This window comes from Rhamphochromis sp. 'chilingali', assembly GCF_963969265.1.
Source record: "Rhamphochromis sp. 'chilingali' genome assembly, chromosome: 1".
NCBI lineage: Eukaryota > Metazoa > Chordata > Actinopteri > Cichliformes > Cichlidae > Rhamphochromis > Rhamphochromis sp. 'chilingali'.
Genome location: NC_137929.1, coordinates 6089699 through 6117156, shown reverse-complemented (window position 1 = coordinate 6117156; position 27458 = coordinate 6089699). Strand labels below are relative to the sequence as shown.

Sequence of the window (27458 nt, the reverse complement as noted above, 5' to 3'; positions counted from 1 at the left end):
CAGAAACCTCGAAGCACAGGCCGAGGGGGCCGTGTGGCAGCAATTTTCCACACCAGCCTATTAATTAACGAAAGACCAAGACAGACTTTTAATTCATTTGAAAGCCTGATGCTTAGCCTTGTCCACCCCAGCTGTAAAACTCAGAAACCAGTCTTACTTGTTATCATATATCGCCCACCTGGGCCTTACACAGAGTTTCTCTCTGATTTCTCAGACTTTTTATCTGATTTAGTGCTCAGCTCACTAAAAATGACAGCCTCAACATGGCATTTAACCTGTTATTAGACTCAATTGGCTTCTCTCAAAATGTAAAAGAACCCACCCACCACTTTAATCACACTCTAGATCTTGTTTTAATATATGACACAGAAACTGAACATTTAACAGTGTTTCCTGAAAACCCTCTCCTGTCTAGGGATGGGTATCGTTTAGGTTTTATCCAATACCAGTACCAAACCGGTACTTTTGAAACGGTGCCGGTACTTAAACAGTGCTCAAACTGGTGATTAAAGAATGGAGAACACACACTTTGTCCAAAAACCTCTCATGTTCAGCTGTTTTTTTGTAAAAAGATAACAATGTTAGCCTTTTCTGCAGCTATAGGGCATATATGGTATCACTCTTGGCTGGAAGCAGTGCTTAAACAATGGAAAAAACACAAACTTTGTCCAAAAACCTCTCATGTTTAACTGTTTTCCACTTTTTCTTTGGTCGTTTTAGCTTTTTTGGCCAGGGTGAAGGGAGTATCTGCCATCAAACAAGAAGACAGCCGCATGTAGCTATGATGATGTTTGCTAGTTCACCTTACATGCATTAATGTAATAACGTGGTTAGCCTACTCAACGTAAATTACACACGAACAACATTAAGCTACTCACGCAGAGGAGAACGGCTGCTGCTGACATCATCATCCGTCATCATTTCTGCTACACTGGCAGGGCTAGGGGCCAGGACTCTCCTCTTCGGGTTTTTGGGGGATGTCGCTAACCGGATACCGGTACCCATCCCTACTCCTGTCTGATCATTTCCTGATAACATTTACAATAGTTGATTACACAGCAGTGGAGAGTAGACTTTATCACAGTAGATGTCTTTCTGAAAGTGCTGTAACTAAGTTTAAGAATATAATCCACCCACTGTTATCATCTTCAATGCGCTGTACCAACATAGAGCAGAGCAGCTATCTGAACGCTACTCCAACAGAGGTCGATTATCTTGTTAATAATTTTACCTCCTCACTACGTACGACTCTGGATACTGTAGCTCCTGTGAAAACTAAGGTCTCAAATCAGAAGTACCTGACTCCGTGGTATAATTCTCAAACACGTAGCCTAAAGTAGATAACTTGAAAGCTGGAGAGGAAATGGCGTGTCACCAATTTAGAGGATCATCATTTAGCTTGGAGAAATAGTTTGCTGCTTTATAAGAAAGCCCTCTGCAAAGCCAGAACATCTTACTATTCGTCACTGATTGAAGAAAATAGGAACAACCCCAGGTTTCTCTTCAGCACTGTAGCCAGGCTGACAAAAAGTCAGAGCTCTACTGAGCCAACAATCCCTTTAACGTTAACTAGTAATGACTTCATGAACTTCTTCACAAATAAAATTTCAATCATTATCAAAAAATTGCCAATAATCATCCAACAGATTTAATATTATCTATAGCTACTTTTAGTACAATTGATATTCATTTAGACTCTTTGTCTCCAATTGATCTTTCTGAGTTGACTTCAATAATTACTTCCTCCAAACCATCAACGTGTCTTGTCCTGCCATTAATTAATTCTTCAATCTTAAATATGATCAACCTATCTCTAATAATCGGCTATGTACCACAGGCCTTCAAGCTGGCTGTAGTTAAACCTTTACTCAAAAAGCATCTCTAGACCCAGCAGTCTTAGCTAATTATAGGCCAATCTCCAACCTTCCTTTCATATCAAACATCCTTGAAAGAGTAGTTGTCAAACAGCTAACAGATCATCTGCAGAGGAATGGCTTATTTGAAGAGTTTCAGTCAGGTTTCAGAGCTCATCACAGGACAGAAACAGCTTTAGTGAAGGTTACAAATGATCTTCTTATGGCCTCTGACAGTGGACTCATCTCTTTGCTTGTCCTGCTAGACCTCAGTGCAGCGTTCGATACTGTTGACCATAATATCCTATTAGAGTGATTAGAACATGCTGTAGGTATTACAGGTACTGTGCTGCAGTGGTTTGTATTATATCCATTTAATAGACTCCAATTTGTACATGTAAATGGAGAGTCCTCTTCACACACTAAGGTCAACTATGGTGTTCCACAGGGTTCAGTGCTAGGACCAATTCTGTTTACATTATACATGCTTCCCTTAGGCAGCATCATTAGAAGACATAGCATACATTTACACTGCTATGCTGATGACACCCAGCTCTATCTGTCCATGAAGCCAGATAACACACAACAATTAGTTAAACTGCAGGAATGTCTTAAAGACATAAAGACCTGGATGGCCGCTAACTTTCTGCTTCTTAATTCAGATAAAACTGAGGTTATTGTACTCGGCCCTGAAAATCTTAGAAATATGGTATCTAACCAGATTCTTACTCTGGATGGCATTACCTTGGCCTCCAGTAATGCTGTGAGGAACCTTGGAGTCATTTTTGACCAGGACATGTCCTTCAGCGCACATATTAAACAAATATGTAATACTGCGTTCTTCCATTTGCGCAACATCTCTAAATTAGAAATATCCTGTCTCAGAGTGACGCTGAAAAACTAGTTCATGCATTTATTACTTCCAGGCTGGACTACTGTAATTCATTATTGTCAGGATGTCCTAAAAACTCCCTGAAAAGTCTTCAGCTAATCCAAAATGCTGCAGCAAGAGTCCTGACAGGGTCTAGAAAGAGAGAGCAGATTTCTCCTGTTTTGGCTTCCCTTCATGGGCTTCCTGTTAAATCCAGAATTAAATTCAAAATCCTGCTCCTCACATACAAGGTCTTAAATAATCAGGCCCCATCTTATCTTAATGACCTTGTAGTACCATATCACCCTATTAGAGTACTTCGCTCTCGCACTGCAAGCCTACTTGCTGTTCCTAGAGTATTTAAAAGTAGAATGGGAGGGAGAGCCTTCAGTTTTCAGGCCCTTCTTCTGTGGAACCAGCTTCCAGTTTGGATTCAGGAGACAGACACTATCTCTACTTTTAAGATTAGGCTTCAAACTTTCCTTTTTGCTAAAGCATATAGTTAGGGCTGGACCAGGTGACCCTGGATCCTCCCTTAGTTATGCTGCAATAGATGTAGGCTGCCGGGGGATTCCCATGATGCATTGAGTTTTTCCTTTCCAGTCACCTTTCTCACTCAGTATGTGTTAATAGACCTCTCTGCATTGAATCATATCTGTGATTAATCTCCGTCTCTCTTCCACAGCATGTCTTTATCCTGTCTTCCTTCTCTCACCCCAACCGGTAGCAGCAGATGGCCCCGCCCCTCCCTGAGCCTGTTTCTGCCGGAGGTTTCTTCCTGTTAAAAGGGAGTTTTTCCTTCCCACTGTCGCCAAAGTGCTTGCTCATAGGGGGTCATATGATTGTTGGGTTTTTCTCTGTATCTACTGTACAATATAAAGCACCTTGAGACAACCTTTGTTGTGATTTGGTGTTATATAAATAAAACTGAATTGGATTTAATTGAATTAAGAGTTTTCGGAATGTTTTTTGTCTGTGCGTCTGTAAATAAGATGCAAAGGCGATGGCCACAATTCAGAGATGGTCCTGGTGTTTCACTGGGATGTTCTCTCCAGATTGCAATGTGTTTGAAATCCACTTCAAATCAAGCTCACTGGGTGTGTTGCAGGTTATTGTTAAATTTTCCACAACAATTATCTTGGTTAAAGAAACACAAGCACATATTGTCTGCTTCCCTGACCTTGCCTGATAGTGTGTGTGTGTGTGTGTGTGTGTGGGGGGGGGGGGTTCTGTGAGTGGGGTAAAGCCTTGAGCATGTGAGTCTATATCTAACTGTTTTCTTCCCTCCTGTTTTTGATTTATTTTCTCATAGTCCCAATAGTGAATGTTCCAGAACCTTCCCCCTTGCATATGAAGGGGCTGTTATTAAGCCATCCACTCGGGTAATTTGCAGTCTTCACTTTCGCAATGCTCTTTCTCCTGCAGGAATGCTTCCTTCTCTTCCATGTGCCCTGTAATAGCTTACAGTGGAGATAAGGCGGACAAGTAGTGCCCTAGCACAAGGTATAAGGCATCAACCACACACTGAACAGTTTCCTCGCATGGGGTCATAGTAAGGTGTCATCTCAAACTCCATTGCTGTCATGTTTTCTGACCAGTTCATAGTGCAAATGTTGTAACAGCTGGACACACATTCTGTCATGTTATCTTCACCTAGTATAGCTACATTGGGTAGCTGTGCTGACATACATATTATGCACTCTCTAACTGTAATACTTCTCACTGTATAGTTTGCATACTTGGAAGTATGCAAACTATACAATGAGAAGTATTACAGTTAAAGACTCACCCATTCTGCTCTAAGGGGATTAGAAACTTCTCTTTCCTGCTTCCCATCTAAATGGCTGTCGTCACGTGGACCCCACCCTGACCCTATAGGGATTTGGAGTTGACGTCATGCCGCAGTGCATTGTGGGATCGCGGCGCTATGTCAGAAGGCAACAAATCAAAACAAACACACTGTGTTGGAAGCAGGACTGTCAGAACCATGCTTAAAATCAGCGCAAAAGACAAAGGGCTGTATCACGACTGATTGTGCCCAGACGCCAAGAGACAGTACTTGGAAAAAATAGTGTGCATCGTTAATGTGGACCCGTATGAAAAAAGGCAGTGGAGTGGAAACCCAGACAGCCTACCGCCTTTGTCCTATCCCAATATCTTCACGTTCCTTGTCTGTGGATTCAGCGCATACACGGCGAATCATTTTCGTAATTATAAATCCCTGGAGGCGCACATCTAATTCACAAACGGTTGAGTACAAGATTTGGCCGTTTTTAAGCCTCCACGTTGTGAGTACGTTGACCATATGACCAAGATACAGCCAGAGGTTGCACATAACATTGACTTCTCCTCAGCACCTGCCCCGAAATTTGCTCTAGATGAATGATTCACGATTGATGCCAGCTGTGCGTTGCCATGTAAATAGTTTGCATTTCATGTGTATGTACTTGCTAAGTACATGTGAACAGATCGTGAATAAAAAAAAAATAAACATACTTTTTTTCTGTTTTATTGAATCCACTTTACAGAAAGTACAATTATTTACAATGAACTGTACATGCAACACAGCAGTTTTATGAATATTCAACAAGAGCAAGTTTCATTTGGCCCTGGTTTGACAACCACACTGGGGCACATATTCACCAAAACACAGCACACCTTAACAATCTTATCAAGCAGTGTTGTGTCTTCACCCTCAAATGATATGAGTAATCGGATTGGCATTGTAGTGTGTAGCATTTTGAGCACAAACTACCTATTACTCGCTCAACATGAATTCTCAGGTGGGCACTTGCTCTCGTTTGGGGATGGCAGAGAACTCAATATCCGCTCGTCTGACCGATGCAATCCGAGCCTGACGTCTTCGTTTAGTATTATCAGATACACGAGATCCCTCCCGTTGCCTCCAGGAGGGGAAACGATGAAAAGACAGCCCATTTTCCAGCTTCTTGCCTTCCCTATTGTGTGATCTACCATTCCAACGGACAACACAGCAAGTACGAACCATAGCTGACGCTCCCGTGTGCTTTGCTTGGCCTACTGTCATGGAGGGAGGGACGTTGCCCCCTCCCATGACATCACCCTCCAAAACCCTATAGTGAGTAATGTTACCAACGAGAGCAAGACCCAAAAATCACACGTCTCCCCGCCATTCTAAATGAGCCTGTGGATCAGTTGTTTTATTCACCAGTTTGAGACCGGAACGACACTAAAAGTCGCTCGCCGTTTGTAGCCGGACTTCCACCACTACCCTGTTTCGGCCGGGGAATTGTTTGACTACCTTACAATGGCTCAGGTGAACCCACGTCGGTCATTCAGCCATTTTCAAAGCTGTTGGGGTGGCCAGTAGAACCTAGAATGGTCCCTTCCACCGGGAGTTGGTCCAATGCTTCCTCTTAATCACTTTGATGAGCACCCGGCTCCCGACAGTCAGCTTTGGTACCTGTGAACACACAGCAGAACAAGGCAGCTTGTTTGCGTCAACCACTTCTTTTGTCCTTAATATTTTGCACATCTAGGGTTTGCAGTTTTTGCCTGTTGCTCATCCTGGCTCAACGCTAGAAGAGTAAACTGTCTACCATGAACTATTTCAAAAGGGGTCCACCTGCTGTAGTGGGTGTTATTCTCATGTAAAGTTTCAGAGCCTCTCTGAGAAGCAGCAAACAGCTAGATACACACTCATTTGCTCAAGACTGTGCCCCACTCATAGTGGAGACATAGTACCAGACACCTGCTGACGCGCTATTACACAATCTATATGCTGTCCTAGAAAACAAGTCAAAAAAACTCAAAACCTATTCACCCTGAAAGAGGTGGTACCAGGAGTAGGTGTGGTGGTGTGTTTGTCTAAAATAAAGCAAACACAATCATTAAGTTGTCGTCACATTGTGAATGTTGAAAGCTGCAGAAACACAGACAGGTGAGTGTGTCACCTGTGACAGTGATCCAGCTGGATGGAGACTCTCCATGACCGCTGATGTCACACTTGTAGAGGCCTTCATCAGACCTGGAAACATGCTGGATGGTCATGTGACCTGTAGGCTGCTTCCTGATGAGGGAGCCATCTTTATAGAAAGCAGCTGGGAGGTTGGAGGGAGTGGTCTTTGTTTTACAGAGCAGAGTGACGTCATCTCCCTCCATCACAGGGAGGACAGGACTCTGCAAGATCACTGATCCACCTCAACACAGAGACAAACTACAGCATTTCATCCATTTACACACAGCTTCATCAACACTAACTCCACACACTCAGCTTACCAGTGACTGTCAGGTTAACCATGTTACTGATGGGACCCTCTCTGGACTCACACCAGTAAACTCCACTGTCCTGTGTTAAGATGTAGCTCATGTTACAGGAACAATTACCTGAAGTAGCTTTTTTTCACCATTCAGCTTCACACTGAGTCCGCTGTGAGGATTAAAAAAGCGAACAAAGAAAACTTTTGGCCTGTTCTACTTTTGTGAACACTGATGTATGTAATTACTTTTCATTTCATTTCTGTTTTATTCCTGAGCTCCATTGTGAGACATGAACCCAATCAGGTCATATCAGTGAGCATTTATCAGGTTTAAACTGTGACAGAAGAAGGTTACTGACCTTGGTTTGTTGTGCAGCTCAGCAGTGAGATCAGAACTAAAGAGAAATGACACTCAGGTTAATTTGAAGTGAACATAAAGAACAACTCCACACAAACAGCTGACAAACACACAAACTCATCTCTCTCTGATTTATCTGCTCATTTTCTATTTGATTCCAGTGGGTGTGGGAGCTTGACAGGGAAACTGTGGTAGGCCAAGGGTACTGAAACAGAAGGAAAGGGTGGTCAGAGATGTCCAGTGAAAGGTTCAGTAATCAAACTGTGTTGCCTTATTTGCACGCAGATGGAGAGAAGCAAGAGGGGAGCGTGTGAGGCAGTGGTCCGGTTGAGTCCAGTGTGCTATGCTGGAGAGCAGAGAGGCAGGCAGGTGAGAGTGACAAGATCATCAGGGCTTTGTTACTGACAGCAGCAGTACAGTGGAGATCAGCATCCAATTAAGTGAGTACAGCGAGGTTTGAGAGGTGGTTTCCATGAACCTACTAACAAACAGAAGATCAAGGTAAGTACAAACAGTATGATAGAGAAGGGAGATGTGAGGCCGCAAACTAACATGGGTTACCCAACAACTTGGCAAAGACTAGTCGTGAGCAGTGGTCTTTTATACTGCCAGTATGATTGCCATGAGGTGGCAATCGAGAAAGGAGAGATGAGTACTTCACCCAGAGGAGGAGAGCAGATGCTGTGGAAAATTACCATGATACACCCTATTTCTTTTACTCTCTGTTTTTCAGCTCCATCTTTTCACCACTTCATTCACCACACCAAATTCTGCTCTACAAGCTGCGTAGAAGTTAGCTATAAAGTGTTTCTAGCAGCTGGTGTCATACTTGCTAGGCAAACTGAGCAGCAAGTCTCAGGCTAGACCATCCCATTTAACAGCCTTTTTGTTTTATTATATGATATAATACTTGTTCTGAAGGCAGGACTGTGTTGCAGTTTTTAGCCTCACCACTAGAGAGTGCGGCCATTTTGTGAGTAATGTTGTACTGTTCATGGAGGCAGTGTTAATGCAGAGTTATGCTTGGGAGTATTTGTGGGTACTTTGAGGGTGTGTATCCTTAAGACTGGTGATTTACAGGATATTTCTTGTTTAAGAATGTTAGCCTCTCTGGTTTATCGCTCTCGACATCTTCTGTCTGTACATTTCACTCACGCTAAGTTATTGCTAAACTAATTTAAGTTTGGCTAGGCCAAGCTAAGTATTGTTTTGAGCTGGTGATTTTATAATGTGTATTTGCCTTCTTTTTCTCTATTTAGCATCATAAGCAAGTGGGGCTCAAAATTTGAGTGATAGAAAGATATTTGTTTTGTTATTACCAAACACGGTTAATTCTATAAGCCTAGTAATAAGGTCTACAGGATAAGTATGTGGCTTTAATATTTTATGTAGTGATTCTTGTTGTCTACATTGGATTGTAATAATAATCAAAGTGTTTTTATTGAGTTTTCAGAAAGCATATCATTCATACAGAAAAGCTCGAACTCAAGTCCTACCACACAGTGCAAGACAGAACTATACCCAGACAGAAGAAGAAAAAAAAAAGGGGGGGGGGGGAGTTGCCAGTTATGGAGTGGACGGAAACTCATCTTCAAAATAGGAAATGAAAGGCTGCCAGACCTTAAAGAATTTCTTGGTGTTGCCCTGTATAGTAAATCTGAGATGTTCTAATTTGAGGTGTGCCATCACCTCCTCCACCCAGCGTTTATGGGATGGCGGTGTTGCCTTTATCCAGTTAAATAGAATCAATCTCCTTGCCAGCAATGAGGCGAATGCTATTGCCTTCCTCTGAGAGGCTGTTAGTTGAGTTTCCCTCGGTGCCACACCAAAGATGGCTGTCAGAGGCATTGGTTCTATATCCTTATTAGAAATGAATGAGAATGTTCTAAAGATGTTAGCCCAAAAGTCTTTCAGCCTGGAACAAGACCAGAACATGTGGCATAAGTTGGCTGGCACCTGTTTACATCTGGGGCAGGTCGGATCGGCCCCCTGGTACATTCTTGCCAGTTTCTCCCTTGCCAAATGGAGTCTGTGCAACACCTTGAACTGTATCAATCCGTGTCTCACACATATAGAAGCAGAGTGTACTAGATCTAAAGCCCCCCCCCCCCCAGTCAACCTCTGAAATGTCCAGCTCCAATTCTTCCTCCCATTTCCGTCTTACATTGTCCAGGGAGGGGGAAGCCACATTCTGAATACGTGCATATAGCGTGGAGATTGTCCCCTTAGCAGTCGGATCTGTGTCCATCAACTCGTCTATCCATCCGCTTTGTGGAAGCTCGAGGGAGGGGCTGAATGACTTTTTCACAAAGTCCCGAACCTGGAAATATCTAAAGTAATTAGTCTTGGAGGAGATTCAATAGTCCTTTTCCAGTTGAGCAGCAGACATAAAAGTACCATTTTTAAAAAGATCTTTGACACATTCCACCCCAGCTCTATGCCATTCCCTAAAGGCTGTTCCCCCGAGGGCTGGGGGAAACAAGTGATTTCCATAGATGGGAGCAGACAGGAGGGCGGTTCTGTTTTTAAAATGTGATCTGAATTGAGTCCAAATTTTCAGAGAATGAGATACCACCGGGTTGTTTGTGTAAAGATGTTTGCTCAAGGGTAGAGGAGCGCAGACCAGGGAGCGCAGGGACACTGGACTAGAAACATACCTTTCCATATGAACCCATATTGGGGTTTCATCCTCATCTAACTCTTTGACCCAAAATAACAACTTATGTATATTAGCAGCAAAATAATAGTGCATATAGTTCGGCACAGCCAGGCCTCCCTCTTCTTTCTGTCTCTCAAGAAACTCCCGTCTTATTCTGGGGACAGTTTTTTTCCAAATAAAGGCAGACGTACATTTGTTCAATTCCTTAAAAAATGATTTAGGAATGAAAATCGGTATCGTCTGAAATAAATAGAGGAGCCGCGGCAGTATATTCATTTTAACAGAATTTACCTTCCCTGCTAATGATAAGGGGAGCGATGTCCACCTTTCCATATCTAATTTCGCTTTGTCCAGTGCAACTTTAAAGTTATAGTGGACTATAAGTATATAAGTAAATCTTTATACTTACTAGTTACATTAACACCTAAATATGTGAATCTATCCTTATGTATTGCAAAGGGATAGGCCCAGAAAGAAAGTTTCCTCGCCTGTTTATTAATGGGGAAAAGAACACTTTTGTCTAAATTAATTTTATAGCCCGACACCCTCCCAAAATCTTTGATAATACCAAGGGCCACCGGGATACTAGTGGCAGGGTTTGACAGAAAAAGGAGGAGATCGTCAGCATATAAGGACAGCCTATGGTTTTGTGTCCCCCTTTGTATCCCTACCAATCCAGCAGCCTGTCTCAGCATCATCGCAAGGGGTTCAATTGCCACATCAAAGAGCAGGGGTGACAGAGGGCACCCCTGCCTTGTTGGACCAAAGCCGAATCTTTCGAGGGCCGTAAATAGATAGTAATACTCTATTCTATCAAAGGCTTTGTGGGCATCTAAGGATATCACAATCTCTGGCATAATGTTATCTCCAGCAGTATATACTACATTGAACAGACGGCGGAGATTGCTGGAGAGTTGTCTACCTGCAACAAACCCTGTCTGATCAGGATGTATTATCTTACTTATGACAAGCTCAATTCTAGCTGCCAGTACCTTGGTCAGTATTTTATAATCACATCCAAGTAAACTTACTGGGCGATATGACTCACATTTAAGTGGGTCCTTATTCTTCTTAAGGAGTACAGAGATCAAGGCCTGTGACATTGTTTGGGGCAGAGCTTTTTTATCAAGAATTTCCTGAAATATTCTGCAAAGTAAGGGAATCAGTGCGGGAGCAAATGTCCTATAAAACTCACTTGGGTACCCATCAGGGCCCGGCGCTTTTCCTGTCTTCATACCCCGAATTGCTTTGTCTATCTCCATGACAGATATGGGTCAGATATGCTGCCTCTAGTGGTGGTATTTCAAGGTTTTCAAAAAAATTCTTCACTCGGTCCCTATCATTTATTTCTGAGGTATACAAGTCCTCATAAAAAGATTTAAATTGATTGTTAATCCCCTTCTGATCTATAATTTTATTGCCCACATTGTCTCCTATCTCTACTATCATACCAGCAGCTGCTGATTGTTTCAGCTGGTAGCTCAGGAGTTTGCCGGCGCGCTCACCATACTCATAGAGATCTTGTCTCGACCTAAGATATAAATCCTCCTCGCGCTGACTTGTCAGAATGTCATATTCAGGCTGGAGCAAAATCCTTTTTCTATGCAGCTCCGCAGATGGAGTCAAAGAATTTGCCCGGTCAACTTCTTTTATTGCTGTCATTAATTCTGTGGTACGTTTCATTCTTCTTTTCCTTTCACCAGCACTGTATGAAATAATTTGTCTGCGTACGTACGCTTTTAATGATTCCCATAAAATGCCACTGCTTATATCAGGAGTATAATTAACCCTTTAAGACCTACCATAGAACCAAGTCCGCCAGAGCTTATATTATATTTTTACATGCTGTGGAGCCATTTTTGGGAGCATTTCAAGTTGCTATACATCAATACAACCATTATAGCCCAGATTTTAATAATATGTATTCATTAAGTGCATAGTAATTACATAAATTGCAAAAAAGTGCAATAAACTACAAAAAAATTGAAAATCGTTTTTGATTTTTTAACATATATTTGTAGTTAGAGAAATTTAAGAGGCTCATCCCTCAAAACTGTAAATACAAAAAAGTTGCACAAAATAGTTTCCCACCACAGGAAATTTATTTTGAGTGTCTTCATAGTTTTATTTTTGAAATACACCAATTTTTATATACTGCAGGAAAAACGAAAATAAATATTATACTGCAAATTTGCAAAAAAGCAGCATATGCATCAAAATAAACTATTTCCAGCAGTGCAATATGAGTCCTAAACATCCCAGAAACGACACAGAAAGTCATAAAGTCAAAGATAACTTTTAAAAAGAGCAGTATAGGCCCTGAGGCCCTGATCGCAAAAAAGACTACATTTCCGCGAAAATGACGTCACTTCCGGTTTCGGCCAGGTAATGGCGGAAATGCAAAAGTTCGCGCTGACGTCTATTCCAACGTAGGAAGTGTTTTGAACAGCTGATCGGACCGGCAAAGCGTGTTTCTGGAATATTATGTTTTTGTTCCTGCAAGCGCTTTTTATGCAGTTTTTGCAAAGCTTTATGTGGAAGGAAACCGTGACCTAGGACAAGCTGATGGCACAATATGTAAGTACAACTCCTCCGGTTTCATATGCAAAAAAAATTTTTGCGCTAGCTTACGTGGTTGCAGTGCTACCGGGATTTAAAAATAGTTACGCATAACAGAGCGTTCCCGCTCCGATCGGCTCTAAAGGGTTAAGATCCAAAAAAAAAACTATTTGCGAATTGATGAATTCTTTAAAATCATCATCAGCCAACAATCTACTATTAAGACGCCACATCCTCTGAGGTGGTGTATAGTCAGGGAATTTAAGTTTCAGTGTGACCGGGCTATGGTCAGATAGTACTATACCAGGGTATTCTACATGCATTACCATTGGGGTCAATTTCTTGTCTAACAAAAGATAGTCGATTCTAGTATAAGTTAGGTGTGGCGGGGAATAAAAGGAGTACTGTCTAACAGTCGGATTTGCATATCTCCATGGATCGAATATACCATATGTTTCACAAAAGGAGTTAACGCATTGAGCAGATTTACTTAGCACACCAGGTGTTGGGCTAGAGCGGTCCAGAGTTAAATCTAGGACACAATTCAAGTCTCCCCCCAAAATCAAATTATGTGTGTCCAAGTTAGGTAGTAACGAAAACAAATCCTTAAAAAATTGAACATTATCCCAATTGGGTGCGTATATATTTGCCAACACTACTGGCATATTGAATAATTTCCCAGCTACAATAACATATCGACCATGTTTGTCTTTTATGGCGGTTGTTTCTATGAATTGTACATTCCTGTGTATAAGGATGGCCACTCCTCGACTCTTACTATCAAAATTTGAATGATAGATCTGGTTGAAACCCCCCCTACACAGTTTAAGGTGGTCCCTGTTTAAGAAATGTGTCTCTTGCAAATATACTATCTCTGCTCCCTGGTCTCTTAAATATGAAAAAACAGAAAAAATAAAGGGACGGTGTCTGGGAAAAAATGGGGAAACAACACACACACATACACAAGTAACACACAACACATTGCATATATGAATATGAACCCAAACACAGTGCTCATCAACAAGCACTCTTGTGGCCAACCGGTCCACCCTCTCCTACACACCAAGCCTACCGTGTGCGGCTCCGTGCAAAATATCCCATGGTTCTAAAAATATAATATCACCCTCTAAGCTACCCACCTCCTAAAAAGAGGGGGAAAGAAAAAAAAAACAGTCGGGGGAACTTGTAGCAAAGAGATCTTTGAAAATAAAATCCAGTAATACAAAAATAACATGTAAGTAGTATAAAGCAATTTCTTAAACAAAATATTCAAATATAAAACAATAAGATGAGGTGGTACTTCACCAATATTGCAAAATCCAATCACCAATATCTTTCCTGAGACATTTAAGTCCTTACACCAGTGTAGCCCTTATACGTAGCCAAGCTCAGACCAGCCCATATATTTCACCCGGGAGTCAGCGTCTTCTTGATGAACTCCATGGCGTCTTTTGGGGTCTCGAAGGTTTTCGTTTGTCCCCCTTCTGGTGTAATCACCAGCGTTGCCGGATAACGGAGCCCATATCTGACCCCCCCGTAGGTACGCAGGAGGCTCCTTGCTTCTTTGAAGGCTGCTCTCTTGTTGTTTACTTCCTGGGTGTAGTCTGGGAAGATATGAATCCGTCCACTCCGACCTTCCGGCGTTCTCTCCATTTCCCTCGCCTTCTTCAGTATCTCCTCCTTCTCTATATAGTAGTGGCATCTCACCACGAACGCTCTCGGTGGAGCCCCGGCTCCGTCTCGTCTCGCGCCGAGTGTTCGGTGTGCCCAGTCAAGCGTCGGTGTCACCGATAGCCCCAGTTTTTCTTTCAGCAGTCCAGCTATGAACTCCGACGGCGTCTTGCCCGTCTCAGCCCCTTCTCTTACCCCCACGATGCGTATGTTGTTGCGTCGTGATCTCGCCTCGAGATCTTCACTACGTCTCCTCAGCGTCAGCATCTCCTTCTCCAATTCTTTCAGTTTCGTCTCCATGCTGGTTATACTGTCAGACTGGTCGTTCAGCGTGTCATCCACTTCTTTTTTCCGCGCTTCCATCTCGTTAGCCAGACTGACGGACGTCTCGCTTATCAGTCTCACCTCCTCACGTAGCAACTCAAACTGAGCTTTAGTGTTATCTTCCACACTCTTAGCCCACTTTTCCATCTCGGCTTTTGACTCTTTTCTTCCTTTTTCTACTTCCTCCTTTCATCTCATGATCTCGGTTTTTGTCTCCTCTCTGTATTTTGTAATCTCAGCATTCGTTTTTTTGATCTCGGACATCATGTCTTGAGCCCACTGAGGCATGTTGTCGGCGTGTGCTGGGTTAGCAGTGGCCTTGCTAGCTGCGGCGGCAGGGTTGCTATCCGCATGCAACTTTTCTACGCCGGCACGGGTCTGTCGGTTGGACATTTTCGGTCATAAATTGCTCCGTGAGCACCCTCGTTCACTCCACAGCACGAATTGTATTAACCGAGCTTCCTCAAAATGGTAACGAACTGGCGATATCACTATTTTGACTACTTTTACACGGAGCCTCCGCACGCACGTCTTCACACGGCAAAGCACATCCGGAAGTCCTACATTGGATTGTAGTTTGTGTTCTGTTTGTTCATTCTGTTTTGTAGAACCACACACAAACCCACAGTAAATATTCCACTGAATCTGCCATTTGACAGCTGAACGACTATCACCTGGCCTTGTCATTTGCTGTAGGGTTATATTGACTTTTGACCTGTGCACACCCTGCAATCGCCACCATAGAAAACTGAACCTGCTATCAGAAATCATAACAACAAATTGGTCCTTCAAGCCGGATAGAGGTGATTACAGAGTCAAGATGGGTTATGGCACCCAGAGAGCAGATGCAGGTCCACGGAGGGCTGTGCGACCACCAGGATGGATGACTTAGTATGAAGGCTACACACAGCTACACACTGCCATGTTGGAGCAGCATCAGACTAGAGAGGGATACGCCAAGATGTGGCCCTCACCCAGACACCTGGTTCTATCAGAGCTGCAAGACAGACACCAGTGTCATCCAGCATTCTTGAAGAGTTCATAAACATTGTGCAACAACTGCAGGAGGACAACAGGCAACTTCAGCTGATGGTAGGAGACATGAAGAGGCAGATAGGTCATAATGTCACCACTCTGGAATCCACTCGCCAACATTCTGCCCAGCAACCAAGGGGCTACGTTTCCGCTGATGATACTCGGGTCTCCACACCTCTAACTACCCAGCGTTTTCCCCTCAGACAAATGCAGCACAAAATATCCTCCATGCAGGATGCAGTTGAAGAATGGTCAGTGCCACCACCTCCAGTTTTCCTCCAGAGAGATCATCCTAATCTGCCAGAGGTACAGTCTGTTCCACCTCCACCACTACCACCGAGAGACAGCAGAAGCATGAAAAGAGATAAGAGATCCACTAAAAGGAGTACCACTATGCTGCTTGGCGTAACGCACAATGCTGCCCCCGAAAGGTCCTCAGCCATAATCCCTTCCACTTCTGAAGTCCAAGACAAGCCCACAACTTATTGTCCGTATTTTAATAACACTCTGCATTTCCTAAATCAATGTGTCAACTTCAAGATGCTGTCTAAGGAGCAGAAATACATTTGGATTAAGTCCAACAATCTCTACTGGCACCTAGAGGCCCTGCATGAGGTGAATCACAGACCTGCAGCACCCAATCTACCAATGGAAGTCGCTGAGCTGGGAAGTAAACCATCTACTGATGTGCTTTATCGGAACCAGCATGCTGGCTGTAGCCAGGTGATTCTTAAGATAATTAAAGTGCTGCTGCAGAATGGTGAAGACACCCTGGAGACATTTGCAATATTAGATGATGGATCAGAGAGGATGATTCTTCGGTAACAGACAGTTAAGGTGGGCAGCCAAACATCAAAGACCATCTTAGTGAGCACAGGCTCTCCTCAGGGGTGTGTCCTGAGCCAGCTGCTGTTTAGCCTGTTCACACATGACTGTACGGCCAGATTCAGCACTAACCACATTGTGAAGTTTGCAGACGACACAACTGTGGTTGGTCTCATCACTGACAATGACGAGTCTGCCTATAGAATGGACGTGGAGCAGCTTGGAGTGTGGTGCAGATCCCACAATCTCACCATCAATGTGGACAAAACAAAAGAGATGGTGATCGATTTCAGGAAGGCTGGTAGAGATCACCACACAGACCTCACCATAGATGGTGCTGCTGTGGAGAGGGTCAGCAGTGTTAAGTTTCTTGGTGTGCACCTTGCTGATGACCTGTGATTCTCCATTAACACCACAGCAGTTATCAAAAAAGCACAAAAGCGTCTCCACTCCCTCAGGAGTCTCAGGAAAGCAGGACTCTCCACACTTCATCTCACAACTTTCTACAGAAGCACAACTGAAAACATCCTGACGCAAAGTTTTACAGCTTGGTTTGGCAGCTGCAAGTCTTACGAGAATCGTCGACTTAATAGGATTGTTAAGACTGCCAACAGGTTTGTTGGTGCCCCTCTCTCATCAATGGAGGAGATCTACAAACAGCGCTGCACACGCAGAGCTATCTCCATCACCAGAGACTCCCACCACCCCTCTTATGGCCTGTTCTCACTCCTGCCGTCTGGCAAGAGGTACAGGAGCATCAGCTGCAGAACCACCAGGAGGGTGGAAGGGTTCTTTGCACAAGCTGTGAGACTGATAAATGGACTGTGTCCCCTCCCCACCCACACAGCCACACAGCCATCCACACAGCTACACTCTAAGATCAACAAGCAGACGGTGTTGCCCCTATCTACACACACACTCACACACACATACAATGCACTCCCCAGATACACACACTACCTAATTTTTCCATCCCCTTCTGTGAAAGGACCGCTGCTATGTACCTGAACGAATGTGACTGGAGTTTGTTTTAGAACTTAGATTTTATGCTATCTATGCCTTTTTCAAACTCAATCGTTTAAACTGTTATTCTATTTAAACTGTATTTATTCTTTTTAAACTGCATTGTTTATTGTACTGTAGAGGCTGGTGAGAAACAATATTTCATTTCAGGCTGGGTACGAAATGACAATAAACTTCTTGAGTTTTGATTCTTCTCCCTTAGGCCACTCAAAAACTGCAGCTACAGGACACCGGAGAGAGTCGTTCTTTATGTATGGTGAGACAAGGACTGAGAACATTGCCTGGTGCCTCAGTGACAGTCAAAGTCTCCCCTGCCAGCCAACCATCCAGAGCATTCACCATTGAGAGAGACTTCACCGCTGATGATCAAGGTTTGGCTGAACATTCATACCCTGCGAACGCACTTCAGCAGAAATACAGACACTTAAGAACGCTTCCCTTACAGCCCTTCAAAAATGCCCAGCCACTCCTGATCGGCTCTGACTGTCCTCACCTAGTAACGCCCATCAAACGTTTGCACTTAGGCCTACCTGGAGGACCAGCTGCAGTCAAGACTAGACTTGGTTGGGCACAACAAGGATCAGTCCACTCCCTTAAGCTCTCTGCTAAACCGCAACAATGCCTCTTCCTTTCAACTGCCTCTCCTCAATCAGAGCTTCATAGTCAAGTAGAAAGGCTTTGGCAACTCAACACTGCCATATCTAAGTGAGAAACTAGTGACACGGTCTCGGAGGGAAGAGAAAGCTATGGGACAACAAGACTGCATATCGAAGGAGTAAACAGAAATTCAACCCCCCTTCTGCGCATCAGTGATATACCTACACTCAGGGTGCTGCCTGAAGCAGTGCTCCCCACCTGGTGACACACAACAGAAAGAACCATGTAATGTTTAATTGCTCATTCACCTACAGGGATCAGAACCTCAATGAGCTGCTGTTACCAGGCCCAAACCTGGGGACCTCTCTTCTTGGTGTGCTCCTAGGCTTCAGAGAATGATCCATCGCAGTTAGCAGTGACATCAAGGAGATGTTCCACCTGGTGAGACTACTGCCCTAAGACTGGCCACTACTTTTTTTTTCTTTTGCCTGTCCTGTTTGGGGTTTTTTTAGCCACCAGAATTGATGTCTGAAAGCCAACAAAGATACCCAACGGATTTACTTTGCCAAGTGGATCAGCACAGCCTTGCCGTTTTGGTCCATTTGATCAACCTTTGTTGTTACTATTTATTTCATTTCATTTGTTTCGAACAAGACAGACATGGCTGGGGGATAGGACAGGAAGGAAGAAAGAGGAAGGAACAGAAAAAACAGAGGGGAAGAGGGACAGTGAAAAAGGACACTTTTAAAAGTAAAAATCTCCTGGATCGCCTGTTGAGAGAAAAGGAAAAAGAGAAAACAAGCAAAAAAAAAAAAGAGAGAGAGCGACATAATAAACACAGCACCATTGCATTAATCTAGCTAACTGTAAGTTATGGGACAAAAGCTGTGAGTGGGATGATACACTGTTACCGAGTGACCTGCTCCCTCATAGAACGAATGGGAAGGTGAGCTGCAGCATCTGGACAACATCAGTCTACAACGTTGTCATGTAAGCCCAGAGCTGGACAAATCCGACAGCAGGCACATCTTTTGCGATGCATCTCAACAGGAATATGGGAGTGTTGCATACCCAAGGACAGAAAATGCTCCTGGAATGGTGGAAGTTGCTTTCCTGACTGCCTGCTCTAGGGTGGCTCTGAAACAAAAGTTGTCCATGTCACATCTGGAACTATGTGCGGCCTTGACTGGAGCTCAACTTACTAGCCTCCTGACCAAAGAGCTCACCTTGCCACTATGTAGAGTGGTGTTATGGACAGACTCTGCCACTGTCCTAACATGGATTCAGTCAGATTCCTTTCATTTCAAGGTGTTCGTGGGAACTTGGATAGCTGAGAACCAGGAACTAACGAACAACCAGCCTTGGCGTTATTTGACAAAATCTGAAAATCCAGCAGATGATCTAACTAGGGGTAAAAGGCTACAAGACCTCACGGTCCAGTCCCAGTGGGCATGTGGACCCCTGTTTTTAGAATAGAATAGAATAGAATTCAACTTTATTGTCATTGCACATGCACAGGTACAGGGCAACGAAATGCAGTTTGCATCCATCCAGAAGTGCTTTAGTGATATAGATATATTACAATATATATTAGCAATAATATAGATGTGTGAGTATATTACAGAAATGGGTCTATTATGGTATGTTATAATGTACACGGTATGAAGTATGTTGTGAATATTCTATAACTATAAGTATGTACAGGCTGTAGTGAGTACAAGCTATGTACAGGATATGAACAGGATATAAATATGAAAAACTATACAGAATATGAAATAAATAACTTTACAGAATCTGGGATATACAGCTATACAGAAATGGGAACTATGCAAGTTGTAAACAGTTGTAGGATTAAAGATTATCGAATGTACAGAATGATTATTTACACAGAGCTATACATTAGTGCAGTTAAGATAAGTGAGGGTGTAGATAGTTTCTACAGAGGCTATATAAAGTGCTAGTAGTTGTGAGTGGTGGTTCAGTCCATGTTATTATTGTGTTTGAGGGTACAGTTGTCCATTGTGGGTGTGTGTATGTTCAGTCCATGAGTTTAACGTGGGTCAGATGTCAGGAGGCAGAGTTCAGGAGTCTGACAGCTGTGGGGAAGAAGCTGTTCCGGTACCTGGTGGTCTTAGTCCGGAGGCTCCTGTGGCGCCTCCCAGAGGGCAGGAGGGTGAAGAGTCCATGTGATGGGTGACTGGGGTCTTTGATGATTTTCCCAGCCCTTTTCAGACACCGCTTCCTGTAGATGTCTTTTATGGCAGGAAGTGGTGCTCCGGCGATGCGCTGGGCAGTTTTCACGACCCTCTGCAACGCCTTCCGGTCCGAGGCAGAGCAGTTCCCGTACCAGACTGTTATACAGTTGGTCAGGATGCTCTCGATGGTGCAGCGATAGAAGTTCACCAGGATGTCTGAGGACAGGTGGTTCTTCCTCAGAGTCCTCAAGAAGAAGAGGCGCTGGTGAGCCTTCTTGACCAGCTTGGAGCAGTTGGTCGTCCAGGTGAGATCCTCGGAGATGTGGACTCCCAGGAACTTGAAGCTGCTCACACGCTCCACAGCCGTCCCCTTAATGTGGATGGGTGGATGTGGGTCAGCATTCCTCCTGTAGTCCACGATGAGCTCCTTGGTCTTCTCGGTGTTAAGCAGCAGGTTGTTTGTGTCGCACCACTCAGCCAGACGATCCACCTCCTCCCTGTAGGCGGCCTCATCGTTGTCACTGATGAGGCCAATCACCGTGGTGTCATCTGCAAACTTAATGATGGTGTTGGAACCATCAGCAGGTCTGCAGTCGTGGGTGAAGAGGGAGTAGAGGAAAGGGCTCATCACACAGCCTTGTGGTACACCGGTGTTCATTGTGATGGTAGATGAGCAGCGGTCCAGCCGGACATGTTGGGGGCGGTTGGTCAGGAAGTCCAGTAACCATTTGCAGATGAGGGAACTGATACCCAGGTCTGTCAGTTTCCTGATGAGTTGTGAGGGGTGGATTGTATTGAATGCTGAACTGAAGTCTATAAACAGCATTCTGGCGTAGGTGTTGTTGTTGTCCAGGTGTGAGAGGACAGAGTGCATTGCGATGGAGACTGCATCCTCTGTGCTCCTGTTCCGGCGGTATGCGAATTTGTGGGGGTCCAGGGTGGGGGGGAGACAGGATTTGAAGTGTGCTACGACCAGTCGCTCTAAGCACTTAGTGATGATGGGGGTGAGTGCTACTGGGCGGTAATCATTGAGGCAAGATGGGTTGGAGTTTTTGGGTATCGGGACGATGGAGGTGGATTTGAAGCAGGCCGGTACCACAGCGTGGGCCAAGGACAGATTGAATATGTCTGTGAGCACTCCTGCAAGCTCCCCAGAACACGCTCTGAGAACACGCCCGGGGATGCCATCAGGGCCTGCAGCCTTGTGGACATTGATCCTGCTCAGCACCGCTCCTACATCGGTGGGGGAGAGAGTCATAGGTTGGTGGTCTGGCGTCATGTCTGCTTTGGTTGTGGTTGTGGGGTTCCCTCGCTCAAAACGAGCATAAAAGTTGTTGAGCTCGTTTAGGAAGGAGACATCAGAGGATGCGGGAGAGGGTTTGGTGGTCCTGTAGTCTGTGATGGTCTGGAGTCCTTGCCACATGCGTCGGGGGTTGGAGTTGGAGAAGTGTTCTTCTACCTTCTTTTTGTAATGGTGTTTGGCTTTTTTGATGCCCTTCTTTAGATTAGCCCTGGCTGTACTGTAGGCGTGTGCATCTCCTGACCTAAAGGCAGTGTTGCGGGCCTTCAGGAGGAGACGAACATCCCGGTTCATCCAAGGCTTCTGGTTGGGGTACATGGTGATCCGTTTCTGGGTGGTGACACTGTCTGTGGTTTTGGAGATGTAATCCAGTACAGATGAGGCGTACTGGTCCAGGTCTGTGTGGGTGAACATATTCCAGTCTGTGTTTTTAAATCTGTCCTGGAGCACTGCGTCTGTCCCCTCTGGCCACACTTTAATTGTCCTCACAGCAGGTTTCACACGTTGGATGAGTGGTGAATACCGAGGTGTGAGGAACAGGGAGAGATGGTCTGATTGTCCAATGTGGGGGAGGGGTGTGGCTTTGTAGGCTCCAGCCAGGTTGGAATACACATGGTCTAAAGTCTTGTCTCCTCTGGTGTGGCAGGAGACATGTTGGTGGAATCTGGGGAGGACTGTCTTTAAATTGGTGTGGTTGAAGTCGCCAGCAACAATAAAAGCAGCCTCGGGGTGTTTATTCTGGTGTTTGTTAATGGCTGCAGAAAGTTCTTTCATGGCCAACCTAGCATTAGCGTCGGGGGGTATATACACGGCAGTGAGTATGATCGAAGTGAATTCTCTGGGGAGATAATAAGGTCTGCATTTGACCATTAAAAACTCCGCATTAGGTGAGCAGTGACTCTCAGTAGTAGTGGAGTTCATGCACCAAGCATTGTTAATATAAATGCACAAACCTCCACCTCTGGTCTTGCCGGAGTCATCTGCTAGCCTGTCGGCTCGGTGTGTGTGGCGTCCTGCTAACTCGATAGCATTGTCCGGGCAGCTGTTGTTCAGCCATGTTTGAGTCCATAATCCGTCAGCAAAACGGATTATTTTTGCAGCTACATCAAGACCAGTGGCTCTATTGGTCACACAATATGCAGACTTTGCTGAGGAGCAGCTTTCACATCTCCCTCTCTGCCTGGGCAGAGCTCCGACTGAGCTCCCGTAGGCTCCCTTGGCCTACGCACCTGTTGGCGTTTTGCTGCTAATCATGGGACCTCCTTAAGGCTAAGATGCTAACTTACTCGCTGCTGGAATATTGAGTAACTCATTCATACATTCATTTATTTTGTCTTGAGTGACCCCACATTATATTTTCATTCTTTCAGATGAATTACCTAAATACTGCACATACTGAAACCTATTGTCAGAGATATATTCCTCAAACTGCAGGATAAACAGACACTCACTCAAGAACGAGATCGCACAGCGCTCTTTGCTGCACTTGCCGCAAGAGAAGTAGCTGCCTCTGAACATCTTCAACTAGCTTCCCTCTGCAAGCTGCTTTTATTGGTTACACTAATGAATATGCATTTTACAACTACACAGGACATTCTTAAGCAGGCATATCTAAACAACATCAGTGTCTGTTTTCTGTGTTTGTGTGTGTGTGTGGGGGGGGTGCACACGTGAGTGTGGGTGTTTCTGCGTGACTTCCTGCTCCACAAGGGTCAACTCCCCTCACCCAGTTTATGGCTTAATTCCTGTAGCGGTCCACTATACACAAGCACAGTCGAGGTCATAAAGGGCAGGAAGTTAAACATCCTCACTATACCATTCGACGAGCTGGGGAGGGGAACAGAAACAAAGGAATGTCTCTGATAGTGCTGTTTAGGACAAGGCTTACAACTTGAAGCACAACTATGACAACATTTAATGAAATCACTCTAACACCTATTATCTAAGTAACTGCTTAACCAGTTCAAGATGGAAATCTTGAAAGTCAAGACTGAACATTGCAGTGTCAAAAGCTTTTTTTTTTTTTTAAATCAATGAATACCCCATAGCACATTTATTGTTATGTGCTGCTAATGAAATGTCTTCAGTAGTACTCATTAATGCTATAGCTTTTGACCTGTTTCGTCGAAATCCATACTGACTGTTAAGTCTAATTGTTGAATGTTGTCATTGTGGTTCTTAAATTTGTAAAGTCTTAGTTCAAACTGTTGGATCAAGACATTCCTTTGTCCCCCTCTCCAGCCTCTCGGGGTTCTGGGGGGAGGCTGAAGTGTTTTATCACAGACACATCCCTTGTGAAGATTCTGTTTGATGTTTGGTAACCTCCCTGCCCTTTTTATGGCTCTACTGTGTTGTGTATGGTGAACCAATATAGGAATTGAACTATATATTGGGTGTGGGGGAGATTACCCCCTTTATGACCAAGGATGTTGTGATCAGAGACACACACACACACACACACACGTTCTTGCACATTGTCATGAAATCAATATCCTTAGTATCCTTATTTTCCTATTATATTGTTTTATGTACTTTAATAATGAAGATTTGTAGAGCAAGGCCACTTATGACTCACAAACTAAGTGCTCAGCCAGACTGAAAAACAGGAAGTTTTAGTGCACAGGCATATTAATAGATAAGACACAGAAAAATTGAGCAGTTTTGTAGGAATGGGGTCTAAAAGACACGTTGATGGTTTGGAGGAAGTAATTATTGAAGTTAACTCAAAAAGATCAATTGGAGAAAAAGAGTCTAACTTAACATCAATGGTACTAAAAGTAGCTGTAGATGATATTACATCTGTGGGATGATTATTGGTAATTTTTTCTCTAATGATAAAAATTGTATTTTTGAAGAAGTTCATGAAGTCATTACTAGTTAACGTTAAAGGGATTGTTGGCTCAGTAGAGCTCTGACTGTTTGTCAGCCTGGCTACAGTGCTGAAGAGAAACCTGGGGTTGTTCTTATTTTCTTCAATCAGTGATGAATAGTAAGATGTTCTGGCTTTCCGGAGGGCTTTCTTATAAAGCAGCAAACTATTTCTCCAGGCTAAATGATGATCCTCTAAATTTGTGACACGCCATTTCCTCTCCAGCTTTCGAGTCATCTGCTTTAGGGTACGTGTTTGAGAATTATACCACGGAGTCAGGTACTTCTGATTAGAGACCTTAGTTTTCACAGGAGCTACAGTATCCAGAGTCGTACGTAGTGAGGAGGTGAAATTATTAACAAGATAATCGACCTCTGGTGGTGGGTGGGTTCTTTTACATTTTGAGAGAAGCCAATTGAGTCTAATAACAGATTAAATGCCATGTTGAGGCTGTCATTTTTAGCATCTACATGGATGTTAAAATCACCCACAATAATTATTTTATCTGAGCTGAGCACTAAATCAGATAAAAAGTCTGAGAAATCAGAGAGAAACTCTGTGTAAGGCCCAGGTGGACGATAGATAATAACAAGTAAGACTGGTTTCTGAGTTTTACAGCTGGGGTGGACAAGGCAAAGCATCAGGCTATCAAATGAATTAAAAGTCTGTCTTAGTCTTTCGTTAATTAATAGGCTGGTGTGAAAAATTGCTGCCACACCGCACCCTCGGCCTGTGCTTCGAGGTTTCTGGTAGTTAGTTTCTGGTAGACTCGGGGGTGTTGATTCATTTAAACTAACATACTCATCCTGCTGCAACCAGGTTTCTGTAAGGCAGAGTAAATCAATTTGTTGATCAATTATTAAGTCATGTACTAACAGAGACTTGGAGGAGAGAGACCTAATATTTAATAATCCACATTTCACTGTTTTACTCTTTGGTTCAGATGTGGATACTGTATTGTTCTTTCTTTGTGATTTATGTTTAAGTTGTTTAAGTTGCTGGTTTTTAGCTTGTTTTTTGTCTGTTTGGAAGCTGACACAGTCTCTATGGAGATGGGTTTTTGGGGGGGTAGCAGGAGGAGAGAAGCTGCAGAGAGGCGTGTAAGACTGCAACTCTGCTTCCTGGTCCCAACTCTGGATAGTCATATTTTGGGGGTTTTTGGCTTATTCGCTTTAATGCTGATTTTAACTGTTGTCAAGCTCACATCTGCAGGAGCTTTCCTCTCTTCAGGGACTCTCTCTGCAGGAGGGGGAGATACAGGAGAGGTGGAGGAAGATCTCAGCCTGGGCGTTTACTGTCTTATGTAGTCTGGAAGATGAGTGGATGGTGGGGTGGGTGCAGTTTTCTCTGTGGTGGGGTTGGGTCAACTGTCCCGGGCTCTGTGGGGCCGGGAGGCGCTGCTGCACTGGGCCCCGGTCTGGATGGGCCTGGGCCCCCTTTCCCTGGTGGGTCGCGGAGTGTGGGAGTGCCTACTGGGGTCAGCGGGGGAGCTGGCCCCAGGGAGGGGTTACCTGCCCCTCCCTTCCTTCCCTCCCCATCTCCAGCTGCCTCCCTCTTCCCGCTCCACCACAACCACCCACACATGCAGGGCCTTGGAGTAGGGGTATGTCACCAGGGTGCAGAGGAGGCTACACCCCCCCCCCCCCCCCCCTCTGTCCCCTTCCGGCTGCCTCTGCCTCAATTTTATCCCACAACTTAGACATTCACATTACTCACACTCTCATTACACATACATATAGGATCTTGGGGGTGGGCACAATCACGGAGTCCAAATTACCATCAGGGTGTACACCTCACCCCTGGCGTCGTTGCCCACCTCTCAATTTTAAATACACTTAGACATTGAGGGCTATCAGGAGGGACCATGCGCTTACCTGCTGCTCTCTGGCAGGTAGCTCCATGCCCTCCTGGGTTTTAATTGCACCTTAGAACACACATGCATCAACACTACAATGAGCGGGTGGAGGGAGGTTTGGAGTCTTCTCTCACCCCCATTCTCTGCGGCCTGCTGGAGCGGGGGGGCTAGGAGGAGGAGTTGGCCGTCCGACTGCGGTCTGGAGTGTGGGGCCTCCCTGCTGCTACGAAGTCGGGGTGGTCTGCCTCTCCCCACCGCAGGGAAAAGGGTAACACCACCTGGGTCTGGGTGCAGTTCCCCCCTCCAGGGGCAAGGGCACCTAGACCCGGTTTGTAGAGTACGCTTGGGGAGTGTGATCGTGTGTACAGCGTCTCTTTATGTCTGTCTCCACGTTGGTTGAGTGTGGAGTGAGTGCATATGAGAGCATGAGGGGGGGAATGGATGTTTGTGTCTGTGTGTGCCTGTATGTCTGTGTCTATATGTCAGGTTGGGTATCAGACACCACCTCTCTGGGGACATCTCAGGCCCTCCAAGGTTTGGAGGCCTATCTCCACCCACCACCACTTCCCCTGCCAGTGGCGGACTCCCTCAGGTGTCGGTGCGTTGGTGGTTCTTTGTGTCCGGGGATGGGCGTCCAGGCACACACCGGCTCACTCCTTGGCGGCCGCTTGTCGGGGCCTGGAACCTGGGGCTCGCTCGGGCCACTTCGGAGGTGGGGTGCCCCCGGCCTCTCGGCCTGGGGCTCGGTCACTCAGGCACAGCTGGCTGCCGGCGGAGCTCACGGGCGCGTCACTGCAACTCCCCCTGGCTTCTGCTCCGCGGCTGCTGGGTGAACCCTCATCTGGGACTCTCCTCAGCTCTTACTGGGACAGTGGCGCGGCTGCCCCTCTGTTGGTCTTCCTTGGTCTCTTGTGTTCTGGGGGCCTCTGGATGTCTGGAGTTTTGATCTCCTCCATACCTGCTTCATACCCTGGAGGACGGGGCTGTGGCCCCCCCACACCCTCTAGCAGATCATTACATGGAGAAACCTTTGGAATACAAGCACGCTGATCCACACAGGTATGCACACGGGTGTTCACTGCTCGTAGACCCAAATTACACCTTTCTTGGCTACTACTTCGAAGCACAGCTGTCCTGCGTGCTGCACAACAACATTGAATATTTAGTATTTACTGCTGTTTACACTTAGCTAGATTAATGCGATGGTGTTGTGTTTAGTATGTTGC

At 44.9% G+C, this 27458-nt stretch overlaps 2 protein-coding genes across 2 annotated transcripts in view; one reads left to right on the top strand and one right to left on the bottom strand.

Moving 5' to 3' along the window:
* Nucleotides 1–27458, top strand: part of LOC308399604 (uncharacterized protein) — a gene marked incomplete at its 3' end in the record, with an annotated part of 374730 nt that overhangs the window by 65682 nt on the left and 281590 nt on the right. The window lies entirely within an intron of this gene.
* Nucleotides 6077–7072, bottom strand: LOC308402613 (Fc receptor-like B; the record flags this gene model as incomplete). Its single annotated transcript, XM_080891594.1, has 4 exons — nucleotides 6077–6166; nucleotides 6527–6570; nucleotides 6657–6902; nucleotides 6982–7072. The coding sequence occupies 4 exons, from the start codon at nucleotides 7070–7072 to the stop codon at nucleotides 6077–6079; spliced, it is 471 nt and encodes a 156-aa protein (XP_080747720.1).